The 24177-nt window shown below is 48.5% G+C and overlaps 1 protein-coding gene across 13 annotated transcripts in view; it reads right to left on the bottom strand.

Moving 5' to 3' along the window:
• PPP1R12B (protein phosphatase 1 regulatory subunit 12B) overlaps positions 1-24177 on the bottom strand; it is an 85923-nt gene that overhangs the window by 60746 nt on the left and 1000 nt on the right. For all 13 annotated transcript variants that reach the window (XR_014879929.1, XR_014879933.1, XR_014879932.1 and 10 more), the window contains exons 2-6: positions 7462-7592; positions 6486-6604; positions 4386-4545; positions 2197-2341; positions 734-808 (exon numbers count right to left, since the gene is read on the bottom strand). Coding sequence is in view for 8 of the 13 variants with exons in the window: in XM_085210425.1 (XP_085066551.1) it covers positions 734-808; positions 2197-2341; positions 4386-4545; positions 6486-6604; positions 7462-7592 (630 nt within the window). In the remaining 5 variants the exon portion in view is untranslated. The remainder of the gene's footprint in view (positions 1-733; positions 809-2196; positions 2342-4385; positions 4546-6485; positions 6605-7461; positions 7593-24177) is intronic.

A 24177-nucleotide genomic window follows, 5' to 3' on the forward strand; every position in this document is an offset into this window, starting at 1 on the left:
AGTTCTACCACCCACCTCGTCAGTTCCTCAAAATACTCCACTGGGTTTTACCAGCAATGCTCTCATTATGTCTGCTTCTGAATCCAACATTTTAAATCATATTTTCTGATATTTATCATTATTTTCTATTTGAAAAGATGTTGGGCTGTTTTTTTTGGAAGCACCCAAACAATATAATTGTACAAACCAGATGAAATAGGAAAATATGTAACCCCAAACCTACTTTCTGGCCCGATGACTGCCTTTACTTTGATCAAGATACATTTTAATGACAACTTTCTGCTAATGAACCCATCCAATATCTCCACTGCATCATGAAGCAGCAGTTTAACATGGTTTTGAAATCAGAAATCTTTCTCAACAGTGACAGTGTCATCCCTTAGATACAAACACGACGTGGACTTGGGTAAATTGCTCATTAACTAAAGAGCAATTTGACATTACAGATTTTGCCAGCAAACAAAAGCAACGAAAGGAGCAACTCCAAAGATGAACTACAATTCTTTGGCAGCTCACAGAATTGTGCACCTCAGCAGATCTTGATACAGTCAGCCATCCAGTTCTCTACATTCCTATCTGCTGAAAATATTGGTGTATTTAGAGATCCTTGAGTGACTGACATAAAAAATAGTTGCACCTCCACTTCATGCTTCTGCTAATGCCATGTGCTTCAGAGAACATCTGTGCACAGAAGGTAACTGGATATGTGGAAAACGATCTGCCAAGAACTCACCACTGTCTGTTTCTTCTGCAGCATTTCTAAATGCTCAACCAGCCCCTCATCGGCCACGTCGAATGGAGTCTGGCCCTGATGAAAAAGAGGACAAGAGGCTCTTCAATCCAGCATGCCATTAACACTCAAAAACCCACTATTTATCAGTGAAGAATTAAACTGAATGTGCACTACAGCCACTCTGCCTTGTTTCTGAGCAACGTTCTGTTACGCTGTGCAGCAGAGAAAGCCAAGGGACGGCAGTCGTGGTTTGGTGACACAATCCTTCACCAGAGCAACTTCCATCAGGGAAGCACAGCTCTCAATTGCTGTGGCTCAGATCTAAGGCAAGACTAAAGCATGTGAGGATCCGTGTTGTGAAAAGCACGCTCTTGGACTGAGAAGGACTGCAAGCAACTTGTTCTACTGCATTATTGTGTACCTGGACCTCCTGAAGGGCTGCCCACCATCAGCAGGCCAAAAAATCTGGGGGCTATTTCCACATCCACGAACATTCACAAATAAAAGAAACCCAAAAAATTACTTTGGGGCATAAAACAGGAAATGAAGTTACATTTACACCACGATGAGACTTGATAGCTGATGACCAAATAACTCCAGATCGTCCCGGCCATCCGACTTAGCAAGGTAATAATCTTTGACAGGAAATATCTGGCAACTGACTGCAGCAAATACAATTGTGTCTGTTTCTTTTCATGTCTATCAAAATAGAAAACCCACACGCCTTCTGAACACTTTGGAAAAGCTTCTGATGGCATTAAAAACAAAAACAATTCCCCATATTTTGAATGCCACGGAGCTCACCATGCTGAAGTGGTGCCTCCTCCTACAGAGATCTCTTTCACATCAGTTTCCAGTGCAGACAAGGAGGGGAACACAAAGAGCATCCGTGGACAAGCAGACTTCACCTCCTGAATACCCACGGGCTCTTTAAGCAAACTTCTAGTCTTAGCATGAAGCGGGGGTGCTTTCCTTCCCTTCTCATCCCCCCCCTCACAAATGCCCTATTTTTCTTCACTCGTTTCTCACAAGCATTGTGAATTTTATTTCCTTTTTTATGACCAGCACAGAAGAGTAGGAAAGATTTCATGCTGCCAGTGACTCAAGGGCTCATGAATTTGCAATGCTTTATAGCTTAGCATGTGATTTTGCACTCCAAGATTGTTTTTCTCTTGTTGTTCAATGTATTAGGGTCATACTGAAAGAGGAATACACACATTAGCCCCTATCTTGGTCCTTGTTTCATCACTGATGTTTTCCAATAATACCTAAAATCTTTTCTTCCTTTCTCTTGCCAAGAGTCCTTATTTCCTGTTGCTTTTCAGTGCTCTAGTACACATGCAGAACTGCTCACCATGTAACCTGTCACACTGCTGGATCAAACCGATAAGCAATTATGGCATATGGCAACGAAGTCGAAACGCATCTTGCAATGAAATACGCTGCCTGTTGTGCTCACTGACCAGCTTGTTCCTGACATCCATGTCACACAACGCCTCAGCCAAGATGGAGCAGGCTTCCTTCACCCCCCAGTGTGCAGCAGCGTGCAGTGGAGTCCAGCCATCGTTGTCCTGGACGTTCAAATTAAACCCAGCCTGGATCAAGAGCCTGAGAAAAGAAGCAACACTGATTCGTGCCCACTCAAGAACAAATTCTGTATTCTGTCCAGAACGTCATCTCTGTGAGTGAGTCGAGCACAGCACCTGGCATGGAAATGACACTTGGTAATTCAAGTTTGGTGGTGGTTCTACTGCAAAACAAGGCCACATACAGTATGAACAGTCTGTAAGGAGACAGTGCTGGCAGAACTGCCAGGCAACAGGCAGAGATATTGCTGACTGCAATCACCAGCTGTTAAATTTGTAGGTTAAATAATGGACAACTTCAAGTACGTGTTTGTGCAGATCAGACCTTGCACAGCTATCTTACCCAAGACAACTGCTTGGGAACATCCTTTCATCCATTTACTGCTGAACACCTTCCACCTGCTGCCCCCTCCATCAGACCAAAGCACTGCGCTGCAATGCATCTGGGGCTTGAATATTTAAAACCAAAACAAACAGAAGAGAGACAATTGTCTGAAACGTCAGAGGCACAACAGTACACAAGTGATCAGGTGAAAGCAGTGAGCAGCTCACGTATCAAAACTGACTGTTATCCAGCTGCTCAAATACTGAAGGACATCCCAGGGGAATTCTGCAGCTCCAGTAAAACTGCCACTGAAAATTTCCATGGTGGTGCTTCCACCACGCACAGCCACCTTCCTTCAGCTCAGGGGAAATCTAGTATGACCCCAGAACAGCACAGTTTTGAAGCTCCTGCAACTTTACATGCTGTGTTTCAGCGCTAAATAAAACACAGTGGTGCTACAGCAGCAGTGTGCTTCCCTGTAAAAGAAGTTTTAAATCAGATGTTCATTCTCCAGCTGGAAAAAGGGAGGAACACAGTTATTAAGATACTCAAGGTCACAGAGAAATTCCATGTCTCATTTGAGTTAGCCAGCTGCTGGCTCTCAGTCCCTTGGTTTAAGTCACTGGAGCTTCGTATTTGAACTTACAGGGTGGCCATAACACACACAAGAGTGGAACAGCGTCAGCTCCCTGTGAGATCTGTTTATCACTACAGCATTTAATGCCAAGGAGTAGCTGAGCAGAAGTGGACAGCTGGCAAATGGGGAACAGAGCTTCCATTGACTGGAGAGAAAACCTCCCAGTAAAAACCCGTGGGACCAAACCCCATATTGTTCAGAGGGATATTAGATTTCTATTCCATACCATCTGTGTTGAATTAGCATTCTTGGGCACAGCAGAGACACAGACAGCTTATAACTCTATTATAAGCTCTAATGTATGAATATTAAGAGGAAACACAGAGATTAACAAAATTACTTGAGCTTGATAAGAAGCTGCTCTTACACATCAAGTCATGTCACTTAAGACTGTGAAATAAGGAATCGAGGTGGATGAATGTTTCCAGAAAGCATTTCTACCTGCATATGATTAGCTCCATCCATCCATTATTTAGGAAGCTTTACTGCTGGGACATCCTGACTTGACTCTACCTGTAAAAACATTAATGCTTCACTGCCAGGAAGCACTGCACTGATCAAACTTACGTCCATAATGAGCTGAGTACTGCTGGAGCAGTAGAAGCAGCACTGTTACACGGTGGGACCTCTGTCTCTGCTGATGGCTACAAGAGCAGTAGCATTAAGTGTTGGGACACTGAGGCAGAGGTGGACACTGCATTTTTTTACTAGTCTGACATTCTGGTCATGTCAGCTGCCAGGGGTTTGTGACTGCCATGCAGGATGTACTGTCCCCCCGTAGGCTGAAATTATACTTTCATCCCGATACGCCTGACCTGCTAGCCCTAAAACTTGTACTTCTAACTTGACCTTCTAATTTGTGCCCTGGTCTCAGAAAAGCTTTCATTTCTCTGAAGACCTGCAGGTACGAAAGGCAATCTTCCAGCCTCTATGTATTTCTAGGTGAACGACCACGGCTGGGCACATAATTCTACTGAGCACTTAGACAGACAGCAGCCCAACGATGTTGGTATGAAACATATTTCTCTCAACTAAAAATCTATGCATGTTCCTCGGGAAAACCACGCTCAGTTCAACACAGCAGCCACGGGAAGGAGATCCTACCTCATGACTTCAGAATAGCCCTTTGCTGAAGCAACGTGAAGAGCTGTGGCACCCGTCTGAGGCTGCTTTACATCTTCAATTCTCCCACTGTTCAGCCACTGCCGGGCATCCTGCAGCATCTGCTGCTCCTCTTCTTTCCTTGCCAGGTCTAGGTCTACTCCTAAGACAGCAATGCACAGAAGAGATTATCGGGTGAAAGCTCTCATGCACTTTGTGAACTTACCCTATTTTTCATTTGCTACGCAAGGTTATTAGCTTGTGTCATCTTCCAAAAACATCAGCAAAAGCTGCTTCTAGCAGCTGGGAGATCTCCTGCACCATCGACACAAACTTCAAAGCAGTCTGACTTAAAACAAACTCTTCTGGTCAACTACTGGCTTGACTGACCCAGTCATGGGTGGAGGGGTTGTACTGCCAATGTGCTTTACTCCAGCCTAAAAGAACCAATTCGTGAACAACAATTAACAAAAATAAGTTGTGTAGGACGTGCAGAAATGATTCTAAGGCATCCCCTGTAAGAGCAGCACAGCCCCAGCAGTGTTCTCATTGGAAATTCAGTAAGTGAGCAAGCTGCATGTAGAGAGAGCACCAGGGCCATTCCTGGCATGCATTCTGAGGGACATATTTGATCAGCTCCTCCAAGCAGCAAACCACTAGATGCTGGTAAACAGTCCTAAATCATTTCAATGATAGGAGGTGGAAATAAAAGGTCAAATTAAATCAAGATCAATATTGAAAAGTAACAGGCCCCACAGATCAGTTCTTTCACTATAACAACAACATGATTACCAAGGAAATTGGAGGGCATGAGACTTAGAACAGAACAAAAGAAAACACTTATCAACTCAGTCTGTGAGCTGAGAAGCACCGCATGATGTTGCAAATATTAAAATTGCAAACGGCTTCAAAACAAGAATTATAAATTTGCAGACAGTAGCAGCACATCTGGAGATGTTAAATGCAATGATCCACAAGCTCAGAGACCAAGAGAGACAAGTCCACAAAACAGAAATCCGTGGCAGATTCACATTGAAAATACACAGAAAGTCCATCTGGCTCAGGAATGCCTCGAGGCACAGCGGCTGCAGGCTGAGAAAACATTTGGGAGGGAAATCATGCACACTTGTCCTGTTCTTGTGCTTGCCCCAGGCATCTGCTTTCAGCTACAGCTGCAGACAAAGCTGGAGGGATGCTTATCTAAAGTTTATAATACGTTTATTTCAGCAATTATCAACCTTTTAAACTGTGCCAATGGGGAGTTTCTCAGCAGAGCCAGATGGCTGTTTTAGGGCATCTTAGCAGGATGCTACTATCGTGGCAAAGCAATGAAAAAGCCAAAAGAAATCCTAAGAAGTGTCAGACAAAATATCTGCAGCAGAGGTGGAATTACCTCCTTAATGCCCCCTCAAATACGTTATTGCAGTGCACACTTTCATCACCCACTTTAAAGAGAAACAGGCTGCATCCCTGATGAACTTCATAGGTAGGACTTAAAACTCTTATACATACATACGGACACCAAACCACTTGCAGATAAATTTCATGAGTATAGAGAAAATCTTACACTGGAGAAGAACCCCTTAATGAAGACACTGCCCAAATCACTTCTACCAGTGACAGCTTTGCAGGGACAACTGACACAGACACACCTGACGAGGAAAGGGGAAATAGCAGAGCAGATGGGCTGCAGAAGTCTTGGGAAGGATCAGGATAAAGCAGGTCACTCTAGGACACACACAGCACTCCAGGCCCCAACTCTTAGCAGGGCTGCAAATCTCAATTCTGCATCACCAAGCTTTGTGAAACCAGACCTTTCGTTGGTACCAGAGGTCAGAATTAAATCTCACTTTTAAAACAACTGGATCTACAGAATCAGCTTTCAGGACTGCAGTGTCTTCCTTTCAAGAATCCTACTAAAAAGGACAGACAATGCACAACACAGATCTTCTGCTTTCGTTCCAATGTTCTAAGCAGAAACGTCTGCTGCCACTTAGGACAGACTTCACATCTCCTTATCCACAGCAAAGCAGCCCACAGAATTTCTTCAGAGAAACCCTTCTCTGTCTGCCCCTCGTGCATTCAATCCCACTGCTGATTTACCTTGCTTCTTTACTTGTTCCAGAAGCAGGTCCTTCATGGCTGCCTCCTCTGCAATGTCAGACGGGACTTCACCTTCACTGTTCACAGCAGCCACGTTGGCTCCATGACTAATTAAATACCTACATGAACGAGAGCCATGCCAACGTCAGACCTCACATGAAGGCTTCAGAGCAACTAACAGGGAAATCAAGTGGCAGAACAAAGTATACAATCTTCTCAATCAAGTTCACTTACCAAACAAGCATTTACATTCTTATCAAATTTCTGCTCTATAAAAGCTCACTGCTAAGTGCAAAGCTCCTGGTCAGCGGCTCTTATAAATAACTTTTGCTTCTCTGTAGCTACTTCAGTGTTCCCAGTTCTTGCACTCACCTGAGAGATGATGCCTTTAACCCAAGCTATCTTCAGTTTTTTCATTTATTTCATTCAAAAAACAATTAACGCCTCCTTCTCCCCCTTATGTTTGCCAGTTCTTTGGCTGCACTTATTCCATAGGTCCCATATCTGGGCAACTCCCAGAACAATTTGTTGGTGCACAAGCAGTACCACTACCTCCTCTGTGACAAACACAACTATTTTGCCCTCTGTGAGCATGATGAACGTGCAGACAGCTGCAGTCACTTGCAGCAGGTTACTGCTTTGCCCTAAACATCAGGGCAAAACTCTCCATGCTCTGCTGCAGCTCTGTGCTCATCAGCTCCTGCCAGCCCTCACGTTTCCCCTCTGCTCGGGGTTTTAGCACAGCGCTGAACAAATCATAAATCACTCTAATGGGATCAATAAAGGACAACCAGTTATAGGTTCCACCCTAACAGTAACAAATTTTGCATTCAGTAAAAGAAGGAAGGCGTCTTCTTTTTTTAACGTTGCTTCCAAGCACTCTATGAGCTTCAGAGCATCAATCACAGCTGCACCCACTCAAAGAGGAGGATGTGCAAAGTGTTACTGATACCCAAATAGCCTGAAACTCACTCACTCTGCAATGTTCAGGTAGCCACACGATGCCACGGCGTGCAGGGGGGTCCAGCCCTCGTTATCTTGCTGGTTCACATTGGCTCCATTTTCCACAAGGAACTTCACCATGTCCAGGTTCTCATCTATACAGGCCTGGGGGAGAGAGGGAAGAATTGGAGAAAAGAAAGAAATGCAACGATGTTAAATCAAACGAACAGCTCCCAGTGGCAGTGTATTGGCAGCAGGCAACTCCTGATCTCACACTTGGAAACGTAAGGCAGCACGGAGGCGTGAACCAAATTCATTTCAGAACTTCCAGAAATGAACTGTAACTCAGTGAGTCTCTGGGTGGACAGCCTCTAAATTTACTCAAGCTTTGCACTTCACACCAATGCACGTTTCCCTCCTCCACCCCACACTGACCTGCCTGGCACGTGGCACAGCACCATGCAGTGCTACCCCTGTGCTGGTTTCAGTTCTGGCACTGTGTGTCTGTTGAGGAAATGCCATTCCCCCGACAGCAGAACAAGCAATGAAAGGAGATCTCACTGCTGATGGGACGAGCAGAGGAAGCACAGCTTCAAGCAGAGCACCTGCATGCTGGATGGAGCCCTTTGCTGATACAATTATAGCAACAGCACAATTTTATAGACATGACTGCATTAAAAAAAAAAAAAATCAGAACACAAAATGGCACATATTAAGTACAACTTTATTCAGCAGTGTTTATTCTCCTGAAGGGAACGACAACCCTTTATTAGCTGCTCTATTAACTGCAGAGCCTGAATGTACAGAGATCTGCTGGCTTTGAAGTTGCCAGACGAAAACCCAGCTGGATTTTCAGGTCTCAGCAGTCCTGTAAGGTGGAATTCCTCCTTCCTCAGATTCCTGGCTACAGCAATGCTCCGTGTTGCATTTACAGGAGGCTGCTATTTAGGGATGAGCTGGCAGCTTAACACGTGGCCAAGCACACGTGCCTCAGCTAAGGAGCACCAAGCATGGCTGGGGGGCAAAAGGAGTCTCAGTTGTGTGTTCAGCTACAGGCAGAACCCAGCTCCTCGTGATGAGGAAGCAAGCAGCTCGGTCACAAGTCCTCCCAAAGCTGGGTCCCTTTGCACAGCTTGCTGTGGGTGCATCCAGCAGTTCCAGCAGTCAGGGGGCTTCCAGCTGATCACTGCAGCAAGCAGTGCTCACTGCCTCCAATTCCAGTACTTGCTATGGGAGGGAAGGAAGTGTCTCTAAGCAAAACCCCCCAAAAAAGCAATCCTGCATTATCTCATACAAATTACTCTTCTCAATGAGTTATTCAGACCTTAATGCGGGAACACAACCATTACAAATAACTTTTTGTTTAAAGCTAACACACAGAAGTTCATCACTGATAACAGCCAAGCCAGGATCTCCCAAGCAGAGCTTTCTTTGGAGGAAGGACAACCACTGTCTGCCCACCAAAGAACTACGAACAACTTTGCTGCTGTAGCTCTGAAGCAGTGAGGCCAATGCTTGGTGCCTCTGCTGATCTGCCCAGGGAGACAGCACAGCACAGCAGGATGCCTGCACTGGGTGCACAGCCTCAAGGGCTCCTTCCTGCCGTGAGCTCCATGTTTATTGGACAGACAGACAGTTCTATTGACATTCTTTATCATTAAAGCCACCCAAGCAGCTGTCAACCAATACATTTGCTTCTTCAAGCCACAATATGTTGGACTAAAAGAAAAATTATTTTAAAAATCTCTTTAGACACAAAATAAAATATGCATGTTTTTAATTTACACTTGCTGTTGGCCATGCTCTGCTGCTGGTCCTTTTCCTGCAAGGTTCCTACGGGACCAGAAGGGATAATGGGATCAATCATCAAGGCAGGACAGAGGGAACATAGGCATTCCTATGTACAGTGCTAAGGATCAACCAAGTAACACTCACACGTTTGCACAGATCCCATATTTGCACATACAGTCACAGCTCCTCAAACCAGGCCATAAGGAAGAGGAATGCTCGGCTCTCAGAGCAGCACAGGGAGCCTGAGCTACCTGCAAACACCACCCATAGAGCCGGAGGGCAAAGTTCTGCTCAAGCAAAGCAGGTTTCCTGAGGTTATGGAGGAAGGAGAAGAGGACGGAGAGGAAGCGAAGCGGCCGATGCGTCCTCCCTTAAGTACCATTAATCCCCCAGCCTTAAATTTAGGAGAGTGGTAAGTTCAGTAACCCGAGAGGATCCATCGCTATGCACAGTTCTCCTCTTTTATTTGCTGCGGCGTTCCTTGGTACGGGGTAGGAATAACTTCCATCGGCCAGCAATAGCACAAAGCACACACCTGCCTCCCAGCCCAGAAGTGAGGAAAGAGAAGGAGTGCTGCCTTCTCAGCATGGAGGTGCTTGATGTGAGGAACTCTCTTCTCCTGTTTTGCTGCTGGAATTTGCTTTACAGAAGAAAAATAGATAGGCTCTTTTCTTTCAATTTTGGGCACTGCTAACCCTGAGCAGCTTTGTGACGTGTGTACAAACTGCTGCTGGCACACTGAGAGAGGCTAAGAGCAGGGTTAACCACAGCAGTTTTGTCCCTTTACATTTTTAATTCTCCTTTACCTTCTCGTCCTCACAGTCCTCAAGGAGATGATAAGGGTGGGAACACACAGGGTATCCCTCCCTCTACCCAGAGACCCCAACCTGGCCGATCTCCTGCCGTTGCAGTACTTTCCTAGGCAGTGGATTAGACCCCATCCCTCCTGGAGCAGCCCACACGTATTCCAGCCTCAGCAACTTTGGTGCAAACTGCACCCAGAGCCCAGGATCAGCTCAGTGCTGGCTGGTGGAGCCCAAAGCCCCGCGGTGGGCGGGCTGCCCTCCCCACTCACATCCCTTCTGCCCTGGCACAGGATCAGCACGGAGCAGTTTTTCCATAGGGAGGAAGTGCTCAGTTTCTAAAATCTGCTGATCCGACACTGCCTTCCTCCTCCCGGTAACAGCTGTAGCCCTTCATGGTCAGCAGCACTCACTGATGGTTTTCTGCCACCACCGACACATCCTTCTTTAAAGCATGAAGTTTACATCACAGTAATGAAAAGGGCCACCAGGAAACGTCACAGAACAGCTCTGCGAAGCTCCTCCTGCCTGGCAAGGCTCATCCAACAGCCAGACACAATCTGATCGCTATCTCGAATGAAACCTCATTATTAGAACATTGTTAGCTTTCACTCCTTCCTCGGAGCACGCAGAGCACACAAGCCTCCTCTGACTTGCGATTGCTATCAGCAAGGCAGCAGCTGCCAAGGACAGGCCTGCCTGTCTCCTGGGCACGCTTATCTCCTGGGCACGCCTGCAGGGGAGACGGCAACGCCAGGAGCAAAAGGAGCTGGGTGGGCTGAGACCCAGGTGGTCACAGCAGGAGCAGCCCAGCTCCCACATGTCTCTGCCTGGAAACGGCACAGCCCTGCTCACTTTTTGGGCGCGCACCAAACTGAGCACAGCCTGCCCTGCTCCGTGCTGGGGCAGCCTCAGCTCCAGTCCTGAGGGCGGGTTTGGGTGCCATGCTGTAAGGAGGACAGAACGAGAGCACCCAAAGGAGGGCTGCCAAGGTGGGGAGGGGTCTGGGGGGCACGAGGGACAGCTGAGGGCATCACATTTGGCCCACACCGGTACACTGACACAACCCAGTGCCGTGGTTTTGAAGCAGAACAGCTCTCATCAGTGCTCGGTGCGAGCACCTCAGCAGCTGTTACCTGCAGGGGCTGGCAGCACTGTGTCCAGCAGCGCCCTTAACAAGCACAGAGCTGGCTGAGAGCACGCTGCACTTCTAAATGCAGCCCCACTGAGTAAATATTTAGTTTACAAACAGTTCATCACCCAGTGTCATAAAATCATGTAATAAAATAGCAGCAGTAATCAAGAGCTCGGAATCAAAGTCAGCCAGGAAACCTGCAATAACTCCTGTGATTTTAATTTGGGTTGTATTTAATTATCTGGTGCTCCATCCTCCATTGCCCAGGATTTAAGTGAGAACTCATGCATTTCTCAAGGCAGAGGTATGATGGAGAAATGGAAAAGAAAGGACTCGGCTTCTGCACCTGCTATGAAGACATCAGTCCTGTGACACAGCGCTATCCTGGTAACTCCTGCTGCACGAAAGAGTGAAAATCTAATAATCCTCCAGTGTCACCTTCTCAGGTAACACCCCTCATGGTTCCTGCATAGAAGTCATGCTTGGTAATGCCACTTGTCACACGTAAATACAGCATGCAAACTGCCTGCTCAGACACGCTGCCGTCACACCAGCGTTTGGGCTGCCGGAGCAGCACAGGCAGACTGCACACATTTACATGATGTCTGCAGCCGTTCCCCTCCAGCACTGACATCTTGGTGGTTCAGATGCTCGCTTTGCTTGCCCACACCTCTAGCCTTCTTCTGAATTATGTTTCTATGCTGGAAACTCAACCTGGGCTCATTTGGATGGCAGAGGCTGCACCACCCACGAGCTGTAGAAGATTCTGCATTAGATACGGGACAACAAAAGGGGGTTTTGTTCAGACTTCTTCCTAACGTTACCAGCAGGATTATCCTTGATAGTATCAGACAGAGCCACATCATATCAAAACCCATCTAAAGGTTTTCTTCCAGCTCAACGAAGAGCTCGAGTGCTCCTGCAGCAAACTCAGGCAATGAGAAGCACAAAAAACTCAAGGCCAAATGTTCTCCCAACTCCATCTGAGACCACTCCACAGCAGCTTAAGGAGGTTTAAATGCAGGCTGCCGGCCCCACCTGCCCCAGCCATATGTTCCCACATCTTCCCATGCACAGGATTTACTTCACCCGTATTTCAAAGTGTAAATCAGCCTTCGGTAAGCAGATAGAGGCAGAGGACAGCCCACACCCCAGTGCTGCTGCCATTGAGCAGCTTTGGAAATGGTCAGAGTTACTGCAAACCAGAGGAATGCACCGATGGCAGCAGCCACTGACTGCTATCACACTGCACTGGGAGGAACAGCAGGCTGCTCTGTCCCGCTGTCACGACACGTAGGTCACAATCGAAGAGATTAAATGACAAGACTTGTGTTATATTCTCCTGAAATAAGTCTAAAATACATGGGACAAGGCTGGCCTGGAGCTGGAGGGAGTCGATCTTCCCCTGAATGCAAAGGAAGAGTAAATAAATGATGTCAACATACACCACAAACAGGCAGCAGCCCTGGAAGGAAGGCGAGCTCGATGACAGCTGAGCAGCATCAGGGTTAAATCTGGGAACACGGAGAGAGCTGCTCACAGAAAACAAAGAGAAAAGCACTCCTGAAATAGCCTCACAACTGTCACCACCAGCAACTGCCAGCACCCAGGGACGACCTTGCCTTCGTGCCCCTCCATCCCAGCTCTGCACTTCAGGGGCCTTTTGTCACAACTACCAAAAATTCCCCTTCCAAGTGACCCCATCCTGCGGCAGCACGGCCTGCATGGGCTGCGAGCCTGAGAAGCACCAAAGCAGCTCCTGCTGACCAGCTCTGTGCCTCCCACCCCTCCTCTGCACCACCTGCTGCCATGTCCCACGCTGGCACTGCTGGGCCAGGAACTCAGCTTGCAAGTCTCTGTTCCAAACCCTCACGCAGGGCTCGCTCTGAACCAGCGGGATTGGAACAGGCAGAAAGAGGTGGCTTTGGGACTGAAATATGTAGGGAAAAAGGAGAGAAACAAAATGAAAGGGTATCATTCATTTTCTCCTCTGATCAATTAGCTACGTTGCTTTTTGTTTTTAAGCAGCAGCTGAGTCATATCTTTCATGCAAGCAGGAAAAGAGATATGGATTATGTCAGATTTTTCCATTAGAAAGAAAACAAAACCCAACATGAAGCAGCGCTGGCAGAATCCATGCCAGTCATCAAAAGGAGCTAAGGACAAATCTCTTCAACGATTAGCACAACAAAAACCCAGGAGAGCACGAGGGAGAAGAGGGATGCTACAAAGGCATAATTACTTCTCCAGCGCAGCATTTTCAAGATGAAATAGCAGCACAAAACATCGGGTGGAGAACCGCTGGGAACTGAGGCCACGTTTTGAAACTCTCCACACCTTTATGTGCACGTGGGTACAACAGTTATTGGAGGGGAGGTAAAGATCCACCTCACCAGGCTACCAATGGCTCAGCTGAACTCCTGTAAAATTCCTGGCAATTAGCAGGACTTGTTTTAGCTGCGCAATGGCACTGCTGGGAGCACAGCAGCTCAAGTGCTGCACTGCTGCTGTGTGGTGCATTACCTGCAGGGCAGCCCTCCGCGCTGCAGCTTCCAGCACTGCCTTCTTTAGGCAACAGGAACTGAAGCTTTAAAGAAAGAGAAGGTCAGAGGGAGACGCAGAGCTGAATGGCTCCAGTCCATCTGCTGCCTGGGAGGGCACACAGCACTGCCAGCCTTCCTGCCCTGCTTCCAGCATCACCATCAAACAGCACTCAGGTGAAACCAGCCAGGTCAGCGACAGCCATGTGAGTGATCTGCTGAGCACAGAGCTGCTGGGATCAGCCCTGCTGCCTTCCCACCTGTGCTCCCACTGCTGCACCTCCTGCAGCACCACGATGCTCACTGCCACCACCGCTCCTTCAAATCCAACCTGGATCATCACCTCACTCTCTTTTCACCGTCTCCATCTCTCTACTTCCAGCATTATTTAATACCCATTATTTCCATGGCAGTTGGAGGCTTCATACCATCTGAGAAGAGGTTGAAGCGAGTCCAGTGCTTGATCAAGTGCCAGCACTAAAAATAAAGTCTTTCTGTCACTGAAAAGCAGGGGCTGCCAGTTTCCTACTGGTGCAGAACAGCATTAGCATTTCAAGTCACACCAGTTCAGCCGTTCTGACCACTCACTGTGTCACTGCTCCACTCAGCCTGCACTCGCTGACACCGGATCAAGGCATGAAATACAAAATCCTGCCCTTAAATTAAGGAAATTTTAATCCCTGACTGAAACAACTGCATTTCGTAATTAAAAAGCTCACAAGGGTTTCACTCCTGCGTGGAAGACGGACATTCATTTGCCATAGGTTTACTTTGCAAGAGAATGCTCTGCTGAGCTGTTCTTCAGCTCTGAAGGTGCTCCACCAGTGGCGGTGCTGCACCCATCCAACCCCACTCCTCCAGTGCTCCTAAAAGCCTGGCAGGAGTTGTAGAAGCTGGACACAGCCAAGGTGTCAGCCTCCCCGGTGACATTAACGACGTTTAGAGACCCATTGAGAACTGTGGTCTCTGTGACCAAAGAATCTGACCTGCTCCAAGCTTTTACATCTTCCGTAGGTGAAACGTCCACCCGCTCACTCGCTCCAGTGCCACGCAGACGCCCTGCGTGGTCCAGATAGCAGCAGCCCAGAACAACTCCTGAGTGCTCCGTCAGGACTTCTAAGTGTCACACAGCCCCAGAGAGATGATGCCAAAAAAGGACACAGACAGAAAAGGGTAAAGCAATAAGGCAAAGGGAGGACTGCAGGGCAAGCGAGCTCTCCACCTCCACAGCTATTTGCAGAAGCAGCCAAGCAGTAGCTGGGCCAACAGGTGAACTCACCCTTCAAGTAAAACAAACCCAGGTGGAAGTCCAGCTAGAGGACGGTTACCACCTTCATTGCACCGTGTCACCTGTGCAACAAGCTGCACCACGGGAGGGTGGCAGCAGGCAAACCTCGCACTGAGTGCCGCAATACAGATGGTAAACATTTAGGAGAGGGCAAGGTCTGTGTCAGAGCCATGAAACAACCTCACCTCCGGGCAGCTGAACCCATCTCTGCTGAGGAGGGGAAGCAGTGAGCACCAACAGGACTTGGGGGTACCACAGAGCAGCCCCAGCTCAGTGCCAGCTGCGAAGGAAGAGCAGCAGCTCACTGGGGGGGAGCTGAGGTTGCAGGAAGAATCCTGCAGGTGGGTTCTTCCCAGCTCGGTGACATCTTAGCTTGGCGAGGTCGGATGAGCAGGATGAGCCTCACTGCATGGCCGAGGAATGGACAGGAGGGCTCATTAGGAAGTGAGGAAAGTCCTGGGATAGAGAGAGATCTTATCAAGAGCCCAAGGAACCAAGCTGCTGGCACTGCCACTAGCAGATGGCATTAATGCAGGATAACAAACACACGGGTAGTCGTGCTGTTTTGGAAGAGAGCACCAAGGCTTTTAAAAGGGAGGTTGTAAGACATACAAACCCTCTGGAGCTCCTTGGAGGTAAATGAGCACAAAGGGCAGCAACAACCAACCAGGCCCTCAGCACGGCTCCTGGAGACACAGCCAGCACGGGGAGGATGGAAGGTCCCTGCATGGCTACAAGTATCTGCTCAGCAGGGGCAGCCTGAAGGATGCACAGCAGATTTTGTGCCCAGCAAACCTTTCCCGAGCTCTGTGCTGCCCAATGTGACGAACAAAGGATCCGGAAGATGAGGTGAATAGTGAGGTGATAAAGTTTGCTGCTGAAACTGTTCAGGAGAGGAGAGAAAAGGATGAATCTCACAATGCTGGGTGACTGCTGAGAAAATGACAGATGAAATTCAATGCGGGTAACTGTGAAGTGAATCACAGGCAAAGAAATGCACCTAATGAAATGAAGCCGTGCACCAAAATGAAAGGCTTTGAGCTTATTACTGCCATCCAGGAACAAGCTCTTAGGATTATAACAAATGACTGTAGGAAAACATCAGCTCCAGGCTGAGAAAGCAAAGGAAACGTTAGAAATTGTCTGGAAAGGAACAAAAGCAGAAAATATCACTGGGCCTCTATATAAATAGATGGCACGCTGTGCTTCCAGTATCCTGAAAAATTCCAGCCCACTCCAACTGAAAGAGATACAACAGACACCAAGCTGGTTGGGAAGGCTGATTAGAACTAGCTTTACTGCAGCAGCTGAGGATAACAAAGTATTCCAGCACTGGGAGGACTGTCCTGAAAGGATGGGAGGCACCCCGGGGAGATGCACATGGCAGCCCGAGGCTTCAGAACTGCGATGCTCCCACCGCCGTCACACTGCCACGTGAAAGATAACCCTGGAATCACATCTTGTCAGAGCATCTTGTTCTCCCAGCGCAGCAGTTCTTGGTGTGGATGAGGCCTTGGCTGTTCAGGCAGCAGTGCAGGAAGCTGGCTGGAATGCCAGCACGTGGAACCACTGCCAAGGACCACAATCGATTCTTTGTTCCTTGGTCGCTTTCTGCAACGCTGAAAAACGTCCTTAAAGATTAAGAGCACCTAAACTAAATGGAAACGAATGGAATTTCTGTATTGATGGAGTCGGAGATGGAAGAGAAGCCAAAACCTGAAATAGCCATAAGACAATATTTGGCCATAAGCACTGGGCTCTTTCTATAGTTGCTATTAAAGGGGATCAAAAATAACTCGTGCAATATGCTCTGAAGTTTAAACCTTGGCTCTGCTGGCACACAGGCTGGCGCAGCCCTGAAGTCTCCCAACAAGAGGCAGACAAATGTTCCACTTATCTTTTTCGGCGTGAGGGAATGCTTGTTCAGAATAACTCAAGTGATATCAATTTAGAAGACAAACCATTCAGAGCCACGAAGGTCACACTCTGCTTGTCAGCCAGCCAAGGCAGACAAGAAAAGCCACTACAAACTGCAAAGCTGAAATGCATCCTTTGCAAGAATACCTCCATCCCGTGCTCAGCTGGGTGCATTCATTCAGGATACAGTAAGTTAGGAATAGAAAAAGGGTCCAAAAATCACGCATCACCAAGGCAATATTCCATACACATTCATCCTTATAGCTTAGAGGACACTAAGAAACACGATCTTTGTGCTGCTGCAGCAAACCACCCACAAATTCAATAACATTCCCACTAAATACAGAGCATTATTGCTCATGACTTGCACAAGGCAATAATATTTGGCTGTTTAAAGCTTTAAAATTAAAACTGGGTGACTTTTAACATTGAAGATACTTGGCCTTTTATGATTGATGTCCTTCAGTTTTTCTTCGCAGAAAGTTCATCTGCCAGTTCCCGCTTGCCCCCAGCTCCCCAGCACACAGAGCTGCTCCCCTTGTGTACAATGGGACAGTGGGCGCAGTGCAGCTTTGCCGTGGTTTCTGGAGGTGCCTGTTACAGGCAAACTGGCAAGATCTGGGTGGCAGAACAGTCCAAACATTGGGCTTGGAAGGGGAGCAGCCGTACGAAGCGCAGCCGGTTGGTGAGCAGCAGCATCCCTGTGCTGGCTGCAGAAAGAGTCCTGCCCAGCTCACAGGGATGCGGAGCAGAAGGGTGAGCAGCGGGCACAGCAACTGCTCGGGTAAGCTATCAAAACGGCCACCCAGAAGAGGCTCTGACACACAGCATTGACTTTCTGCTCCTCAAGCATCAGTGAAACAACAATTATGAGCACAATTTTACCTTTTGAAGCTTGTGCATGGAGAGCAGGCACCCCACAAGCCAAGGCAGCTGAGGAGGGCACCAGCAGGCAGCACAGCTGCCCCGGAGCAGCACGGAGCTCAACCTGCTTCCAAAGAACAACAGGGAAGCCCAAAGCAAGACAAGAACCAAAAGCACACATCAAGTGATAAAACCGGCTTTAAAGGCTTAACCCACGTACCAGCTCCGCTGGAAGAAGGCCAGCAGCACTTGCTAACCCTCTCTAGACAGAGCTATTTAAGTTCAGTATTCATAAGCCTGCTTGAGATGATTGCTGCAGGCTGCTTAAAACCCACGGCTTCTATCAGAAAATGCAGACGTGCTGATATGTGTAACATAGCATTGGGCACCTGCAATCCAGCTGTGCTGAAAGCACCTTTGCAAGAGTAATCGCTTTTGGTATCAGAAATCGTTGCATGAATGCAACACGTGGAGGTTGAGCACCTTTTGTAAGGCTCACCCAAAGACCCAGCACAGGATTGGAGCTCGCAGAGACTTCTGCTGGTGCGGTCACATCACTTTACAGAACACAAATCAAAGAAATCCAGCTCCCCACAAGGCTGTGGTGTTGGCAGTGAGCCGTGGGGCTCAGAGTGCAGCCCTGCCTGGGCAGCTGGGGCTGTGCTGTGCAGCCAACTTGCTCAGAGCAGGCTGCTGTCCATACAGGGCACTGCCTACACTGGTGAGCATCGCCCTCCTCACAAACACCAGGGAGCAAACAGGACAGCAAAATGGTCTTTTAGATACCAAGGTTGAACGTTCAGTCCTCCAGAACCCCAGGATTTCTGTTGGCAGCGGTAGGAGCTGAGCACTGCCCCACCTGAACCCAAACAATTAAGAGCAGCCCCATCACACACAACCTGCCGGGTCAGAGTTCAGCTTCCCCAGCAATTTCCCAGGGAAGAAATCCCTGTTCACGCACCTTGTGCCAAGTATCAATCTGCCACTCAAAACCCATCATTGATAACAGTACTGGATAAAACCGATGCTCATACAAATTCAGATCCTGGAAGAAGATCCACCCGCGTCACGCTCTGACCTCAGAACAGCTGCAGCAGTACTGCAGAATGCATCCAGCCAGCCAACAAAGCTGGGCCCCACCAGCTCCAACTGCCTGGCATCCCTTGGTCGTGGTGCTGCATTTACCAGCCCCAGCTAAGCAGACATAACCCAGCTTAGATGGGCAGAGCCACACAGCAGATGTGCTGCACAGTCCTGCCTCACTGCACAGCGTTGTGCTCACACAGCACGGCAGCCCCTCGTCCATGGGTTGCTGCCATCACACACTTTCCGATGCAGAAAGCAGAAAGCTTTGTAACAGAATACCGTTAACTGTCTAAGACAGCAAGGAACGACACATTATAAATAGGAGGTGGCTTCAGATGGATTCCAGAAATGGATGGTGAGCAACCACTGTGGCAAATCAATGCTCCAGCACCAAGCAGCAGAGAGGGGCCAGCTTGAGCTCTACCCTGAAAAGGCTGTGACACATAAAAGGCCACTGGCAGGTGCTCACCCGCATTCTGTACATCTCACAAAGATTTATGAGCAAGGCTGAATGCTGGAAAAGCAATGCTGAAATTGTTGGTGTCCCTCTGCAAGGTCAGCTTGTCGTACCACGGAAACATTCCTAGGGAGACCGACAAGTGAAGGCTGCCCTGGTTTGCTCAGTTACAGGAAAGAAGCTTCCAAGAAAAAGCAGCGTGCCAAAAAATAAAAGCCAACAGAAAACCAAGAAAGAAACCACACCATTCATCCTTCAGGAAGGATTGTTCTTCAGATGAAAAAGGACTGCAGTTGAGCTGGAAGGAGACTGATCTTTCAAAAAATTTAACAAGAGTGCAGTTAGGTGTATTTCCCAAACACTGCTCGTTTTTAACTACTGCACATGATAATTAATGCTGTCACGAGGAGCTGCGTGGGTGTCTGAATCCAGGATTCTGACGTCCCCGTTTCCAACAGCTTGAGAAGGCAGCAGAGGCAGCACGGGGATCAGATGTGCTCACCTGGCACCTAGCAAGGCTGCAGAAAAGAAGCTGGGGCCCCACGAGCTGCAAAGCTCTTCTACATCATTTGTGCTGAGGGGAGCCCACGTCAAAGCCCACCGACCCCCCCGGCTCAGCACACAGCTCCCATCTCCGAGCTGCACAGATCAGTTTGCTGCAGCCCAATAAAGGAGATGGCAGGGACAGCTGTTGCACCTCCCCTCAGGACAGCTGAAAATAAACTGCAGACTCAGAGCCTGGGATTTATACCGGGCACCTTCACCTCGCTCAGGCCGTGCCGTTAGCAGGGGGTCACAGCCAGATCGCTCACAGAGGAGAGCCTGCAGTGTGCTGTGTGGGGCTGCTGCTCCCCAGCACGGTGGGGGTTTCTCTGAGCTCGCAGTCCATCCCAGCCCTGTGCAGAAACACCACTTGTTAACGAGCAGAGCAGATATCTCCAAGCATTTAATGCCCCCTGCCCTGTATTTATATGGCCCCTCGACGCAGCACTCCCCTCTCCCACCACCTTAAAGATGCTGCTCTAATGCACACAGCCTGGCACGTCTCTCTGACTTACAGTAATAATAATCCTCATTTGAGAGGCAGCACACCAGCCCCACAGCCTTATATTTCAATATTAGCCAGTTATTATCTCAATATATTACAACACATTGCAGTTAGGATGTCTCACGAGTCCCATAGCACCTAATCTGAATTCAAAGTCTCTGTACCTGTTGGCAAGAGAAGCGGCTCCCAGCCCCTAACACCCTCCATTCAAATATGCAAGAGGTGATATAAATCACAATGCTAATACCAAGGTGCTGCCCAGTTACAGCGCAGTGCTGCACATAAACACCATCCTTAGCATTTCAGTGGGTTTCAGCCACGTTAACGTCAGCTGCAAGACACGAGCCCAGGGCAGCAGCCCTTTCCAGGCCCTGCATTCATGGCCCATTCCTGATTTTTTGCTGAGGCAGCTCTCAACCTTATCAAACAGGGTTGATTCAGACAAGCATGCAGCATTAATGACGTGTCTCCATCTCTAACGCAGGCTGGAGAATCTCATTTGTCAAAGTCAGAAAGCTTCTGGTACCCATTGCGTACAACAGGCTTTCCCCCAGATCCCTTTGCCTCTCACGGGAGCGGAGCTCTGCACGGCCCAGCAGCGCTGTGGGCACGAGGAGCTGCCCTGCACAGCACCAAAGGACCAGGCACATCCCTTCTGCCTGCTGCCACATAGGAAACTGCAGCTGAACCCTCTGCCAGCTCACTTGTTCACTGCTTATGGAAGGATCAGAGCTCGACAACCCGATCTCTACATGGGCAAATAGAGGCTGAGGAAGGAAATGATGAAGATGCCCATTTCCCATCAGAAATACCCACCTCTTACTAAAGCACTGCTTCCTCCCAGCACCCAGCAGCTGAGTACTGCTGCTGATGGCTTCGGTTTGCAGAAGCCTTACGGAGAAACTGCCCCGAAACAAAATAAAGGCTTTCCCTGAGTGCTGCAGAGAGCAGCAGCTCCGACTCATTTTGCTTCAAGGTTAGTTTGTTTAGTCTGGAGTTAATTGTGCCCACTGAGGAGGCTGTTTTGAAACAGAGACACAAAGGACAGGCAACTGAATGAATCCATGGGGACAAGGCATGAAGCCAGAAGTGAGTAAGCCAAAAGCAAGAGAATAAATGCATTAGGTCGGGGAAACCGCACGTCGGATTGGAACCAGGTTTGCCCACCACATTTGTGCTGTGTGTCAGCATCTGAGCTTTCTCACTTCAGGCACAGGACGTTCTGCTGTTCTCCATTTATGAGGGAAGGCTGAAGTAAAGCACTGCAGTTACCCTATTGATAAACCCAACTCCTGACAGCATCAGATTTCAGACTGATGAGCAATATTAAGTACAGCACAGATTGCAACTTCTACTTTCATTAACAGAAGCGTATCTTTGGAAAGAAACTCTGCAGAGCGCAGTGGAAAAGGTCTGAGTGTCCCCAAACAACCTCCTCTTCTAAGGATTAATGTATTTTTAGACAATGCAGCCACCCAGTTTTAAAAAACATAGCCTGAGGTATGGCACCACTGCCCTCAGTTAAAAGCCCTGAAGCCGAATCACCTCAAAGAACACACGTATGTAACACCAGGAAGGTCTTTTCAGCCTCTCTCATTCTGTGATGGAGAGTTTTCATGCCACCCAATGCACACAATGCTACAACTCCTCTCTCCAAGGCCCGAGCTGGCTTTTACCTTTTGGTGACCAACTCCTCCCAGGACCTGCTGTGCAGGATCTGCGTGAGCAGCCACTGCCCTTCTGGCAGCAATGCTGGCTCCATCCTGGTTATCCTGCAAAGGAACCCACTCTGCTTCAGCCCCCCTGCGGCTCCTACAGAGCAACGAGCAAAGCTCTGCTCCATGGACCGTCCTGGCTGGAAAGCCAGCAGCCCACAGCTCACCTATGGACTTTTTGGTCAGCAACGGTGTTACCTTCCGCTTCCCAGGACTACACCCTATGTCTGAAAGCAAATAAAAGGCCAAATTTGCTTAACAGCAATCAACAATTGGCCGCCTTCCGCTGACGTGGGCACTGCTTTGGTGAGCCCTGCAAAGCAACCAGACACGCTCACAGTTTTACAGCCCTGACTCAGGAACAGGACTAAGTTAATCTGGGACTGCCAGCGAGGCTCCAGAATCGGTTGGCTGAGGCAGAATCACTGTGCAAAGTACCCAGCTTCTAACAGAGCAGCTTCTGAACGGCTGTGTGTTGTCCAGCACCTGCAAACTCCATCAGAAGAGCCAGACTACTTCAGTGGTACTGCAAACGACAGATGTGGGAGCAGATTCATCAGCAATTCAGTTCTCCTTGGAAAACACAAGAGGAAAACAACCGGTACATCATCAAAGGGCAGACGAAGTATAAACAATCTTTTATGTTGTCATCCTCTCTGAAAGAGACCTTAAAGACAGAACAGCACTGCCTACAACGTTTGGAGATGACTTCCCATCTGTAAGATCGTCCTTCTGTTTAACAGAAGCAGATGCTGAGTCTGACAAATTAAGACAATTGACTTCATTAAGCCTTCCATTACCTACACAGACATGCACTTGTACAGAGCAAGCCTCACTAAGTTCTTTAAACAAAGGGAAAAAAAAAAAAAAGATTACCCATCCTTTCCTTCAGCAAAGCAAACTCTTCCTGGTACGCTGCACCTCTTTGCATGGCTGCTTGGTTTTACCAATACTAAACCAAAGTCAGTGCTCACCACCATCTGCTCCACACTGCATAATGCTCAGAGGAGATATTAAGAAAATCCTCCTGTGCAGTGCATTCGGTTTGTCCACCATCAAATTACCTCAGCTAATGCTTTCCCATAATAGCAGAATTCCCCACAACATGGGATCAAAAGTATTTCAGACTGATCAGAGATAACAGAGTGACAGCAAACATCTGACACAAGCTTACAGCACTAAGATACATGCAAAACCTGTAACCAAACACATCCGTCCCTTCTGGGTGCACAAACCTCTCTTCAGCCACACATTGCTTCAGTACTGCTACAACACACAGGTGACAAAAATTCAATGGGACGAGGGAACAAAGTTGGTAGGAGATGGAAAAGAAAACCAACTTCCTTCCTGTAAGGTTTCAGAAGAGGCAACTCCAGCAAGAGCCCATCTCTGGGGGCGAGCATCTGCTCAACATCTCACTCATCTCAAGGCTCTGCAGAGCACCAGGGCCCAGGTGCTGCCATCACCTGATGGCTGCTAAGACACAAATTCTTCCCACGTACAGAACTGTATTTGTGGTCTGCCTGGTGATGACTGCTTGCCACGTACTCAAGAAACGTGACCTTGCAGCATTAATTACCCATCAATCAACGTCCGATGGATCCAACGCACTCCATGATGCACTCCTGGCCGGGCGTCCCGTGCTGCACAGCAGGGATGTGCTGACATTTCTGGGCAGATCCACCACAGCTCCTGTGCCGTTTGCTTATTTTTGGAGCTCAAGAAGAATATGAATACCTCTGCCCAGCACAGTGACAGCCACGGGCAGGTGAGCTGGTGAATGGAGCTTTTCAACGTCCCAGTGCTTCTGTTTGATGCCAACCAAGCAAAAAGAGAGCAGTAATCGGGTTGGGTGGTTATTTGTGCTATTAAAGCACTGGTGCCTACAATGATGTTATTACAGGTGTCATTCCCAGGCTGTGCTCTCCCCATCCCATGGCTACACTGCAGGCTCAGCCCACGACACCCCCAGCTCACCAAGCCCTGCTCCTCCTGCCCGGCGTGCCGGCAGCTCGATCCAGTGCTGTGGGATGGGATTTCAACGGGCTGCCCCCATTTCTGGAGGCATCCGAGGCCGGGTGGGTGCAGAGTGGGCACAGCGGGGTT

This window comes from Meleagris gallopavo, chromosome 28, assembly GCF_905368555.1.
Source record: "Meleagris gallopavo chromosome 28, MGAL_WU_HG_1.1, whole genome shotgun sequence".
NCBI lineage: Eukaryota > Metazoa > Chordata > Aves > Galliformes > Phasianidae > Meleagris > Meleagris gallopavo.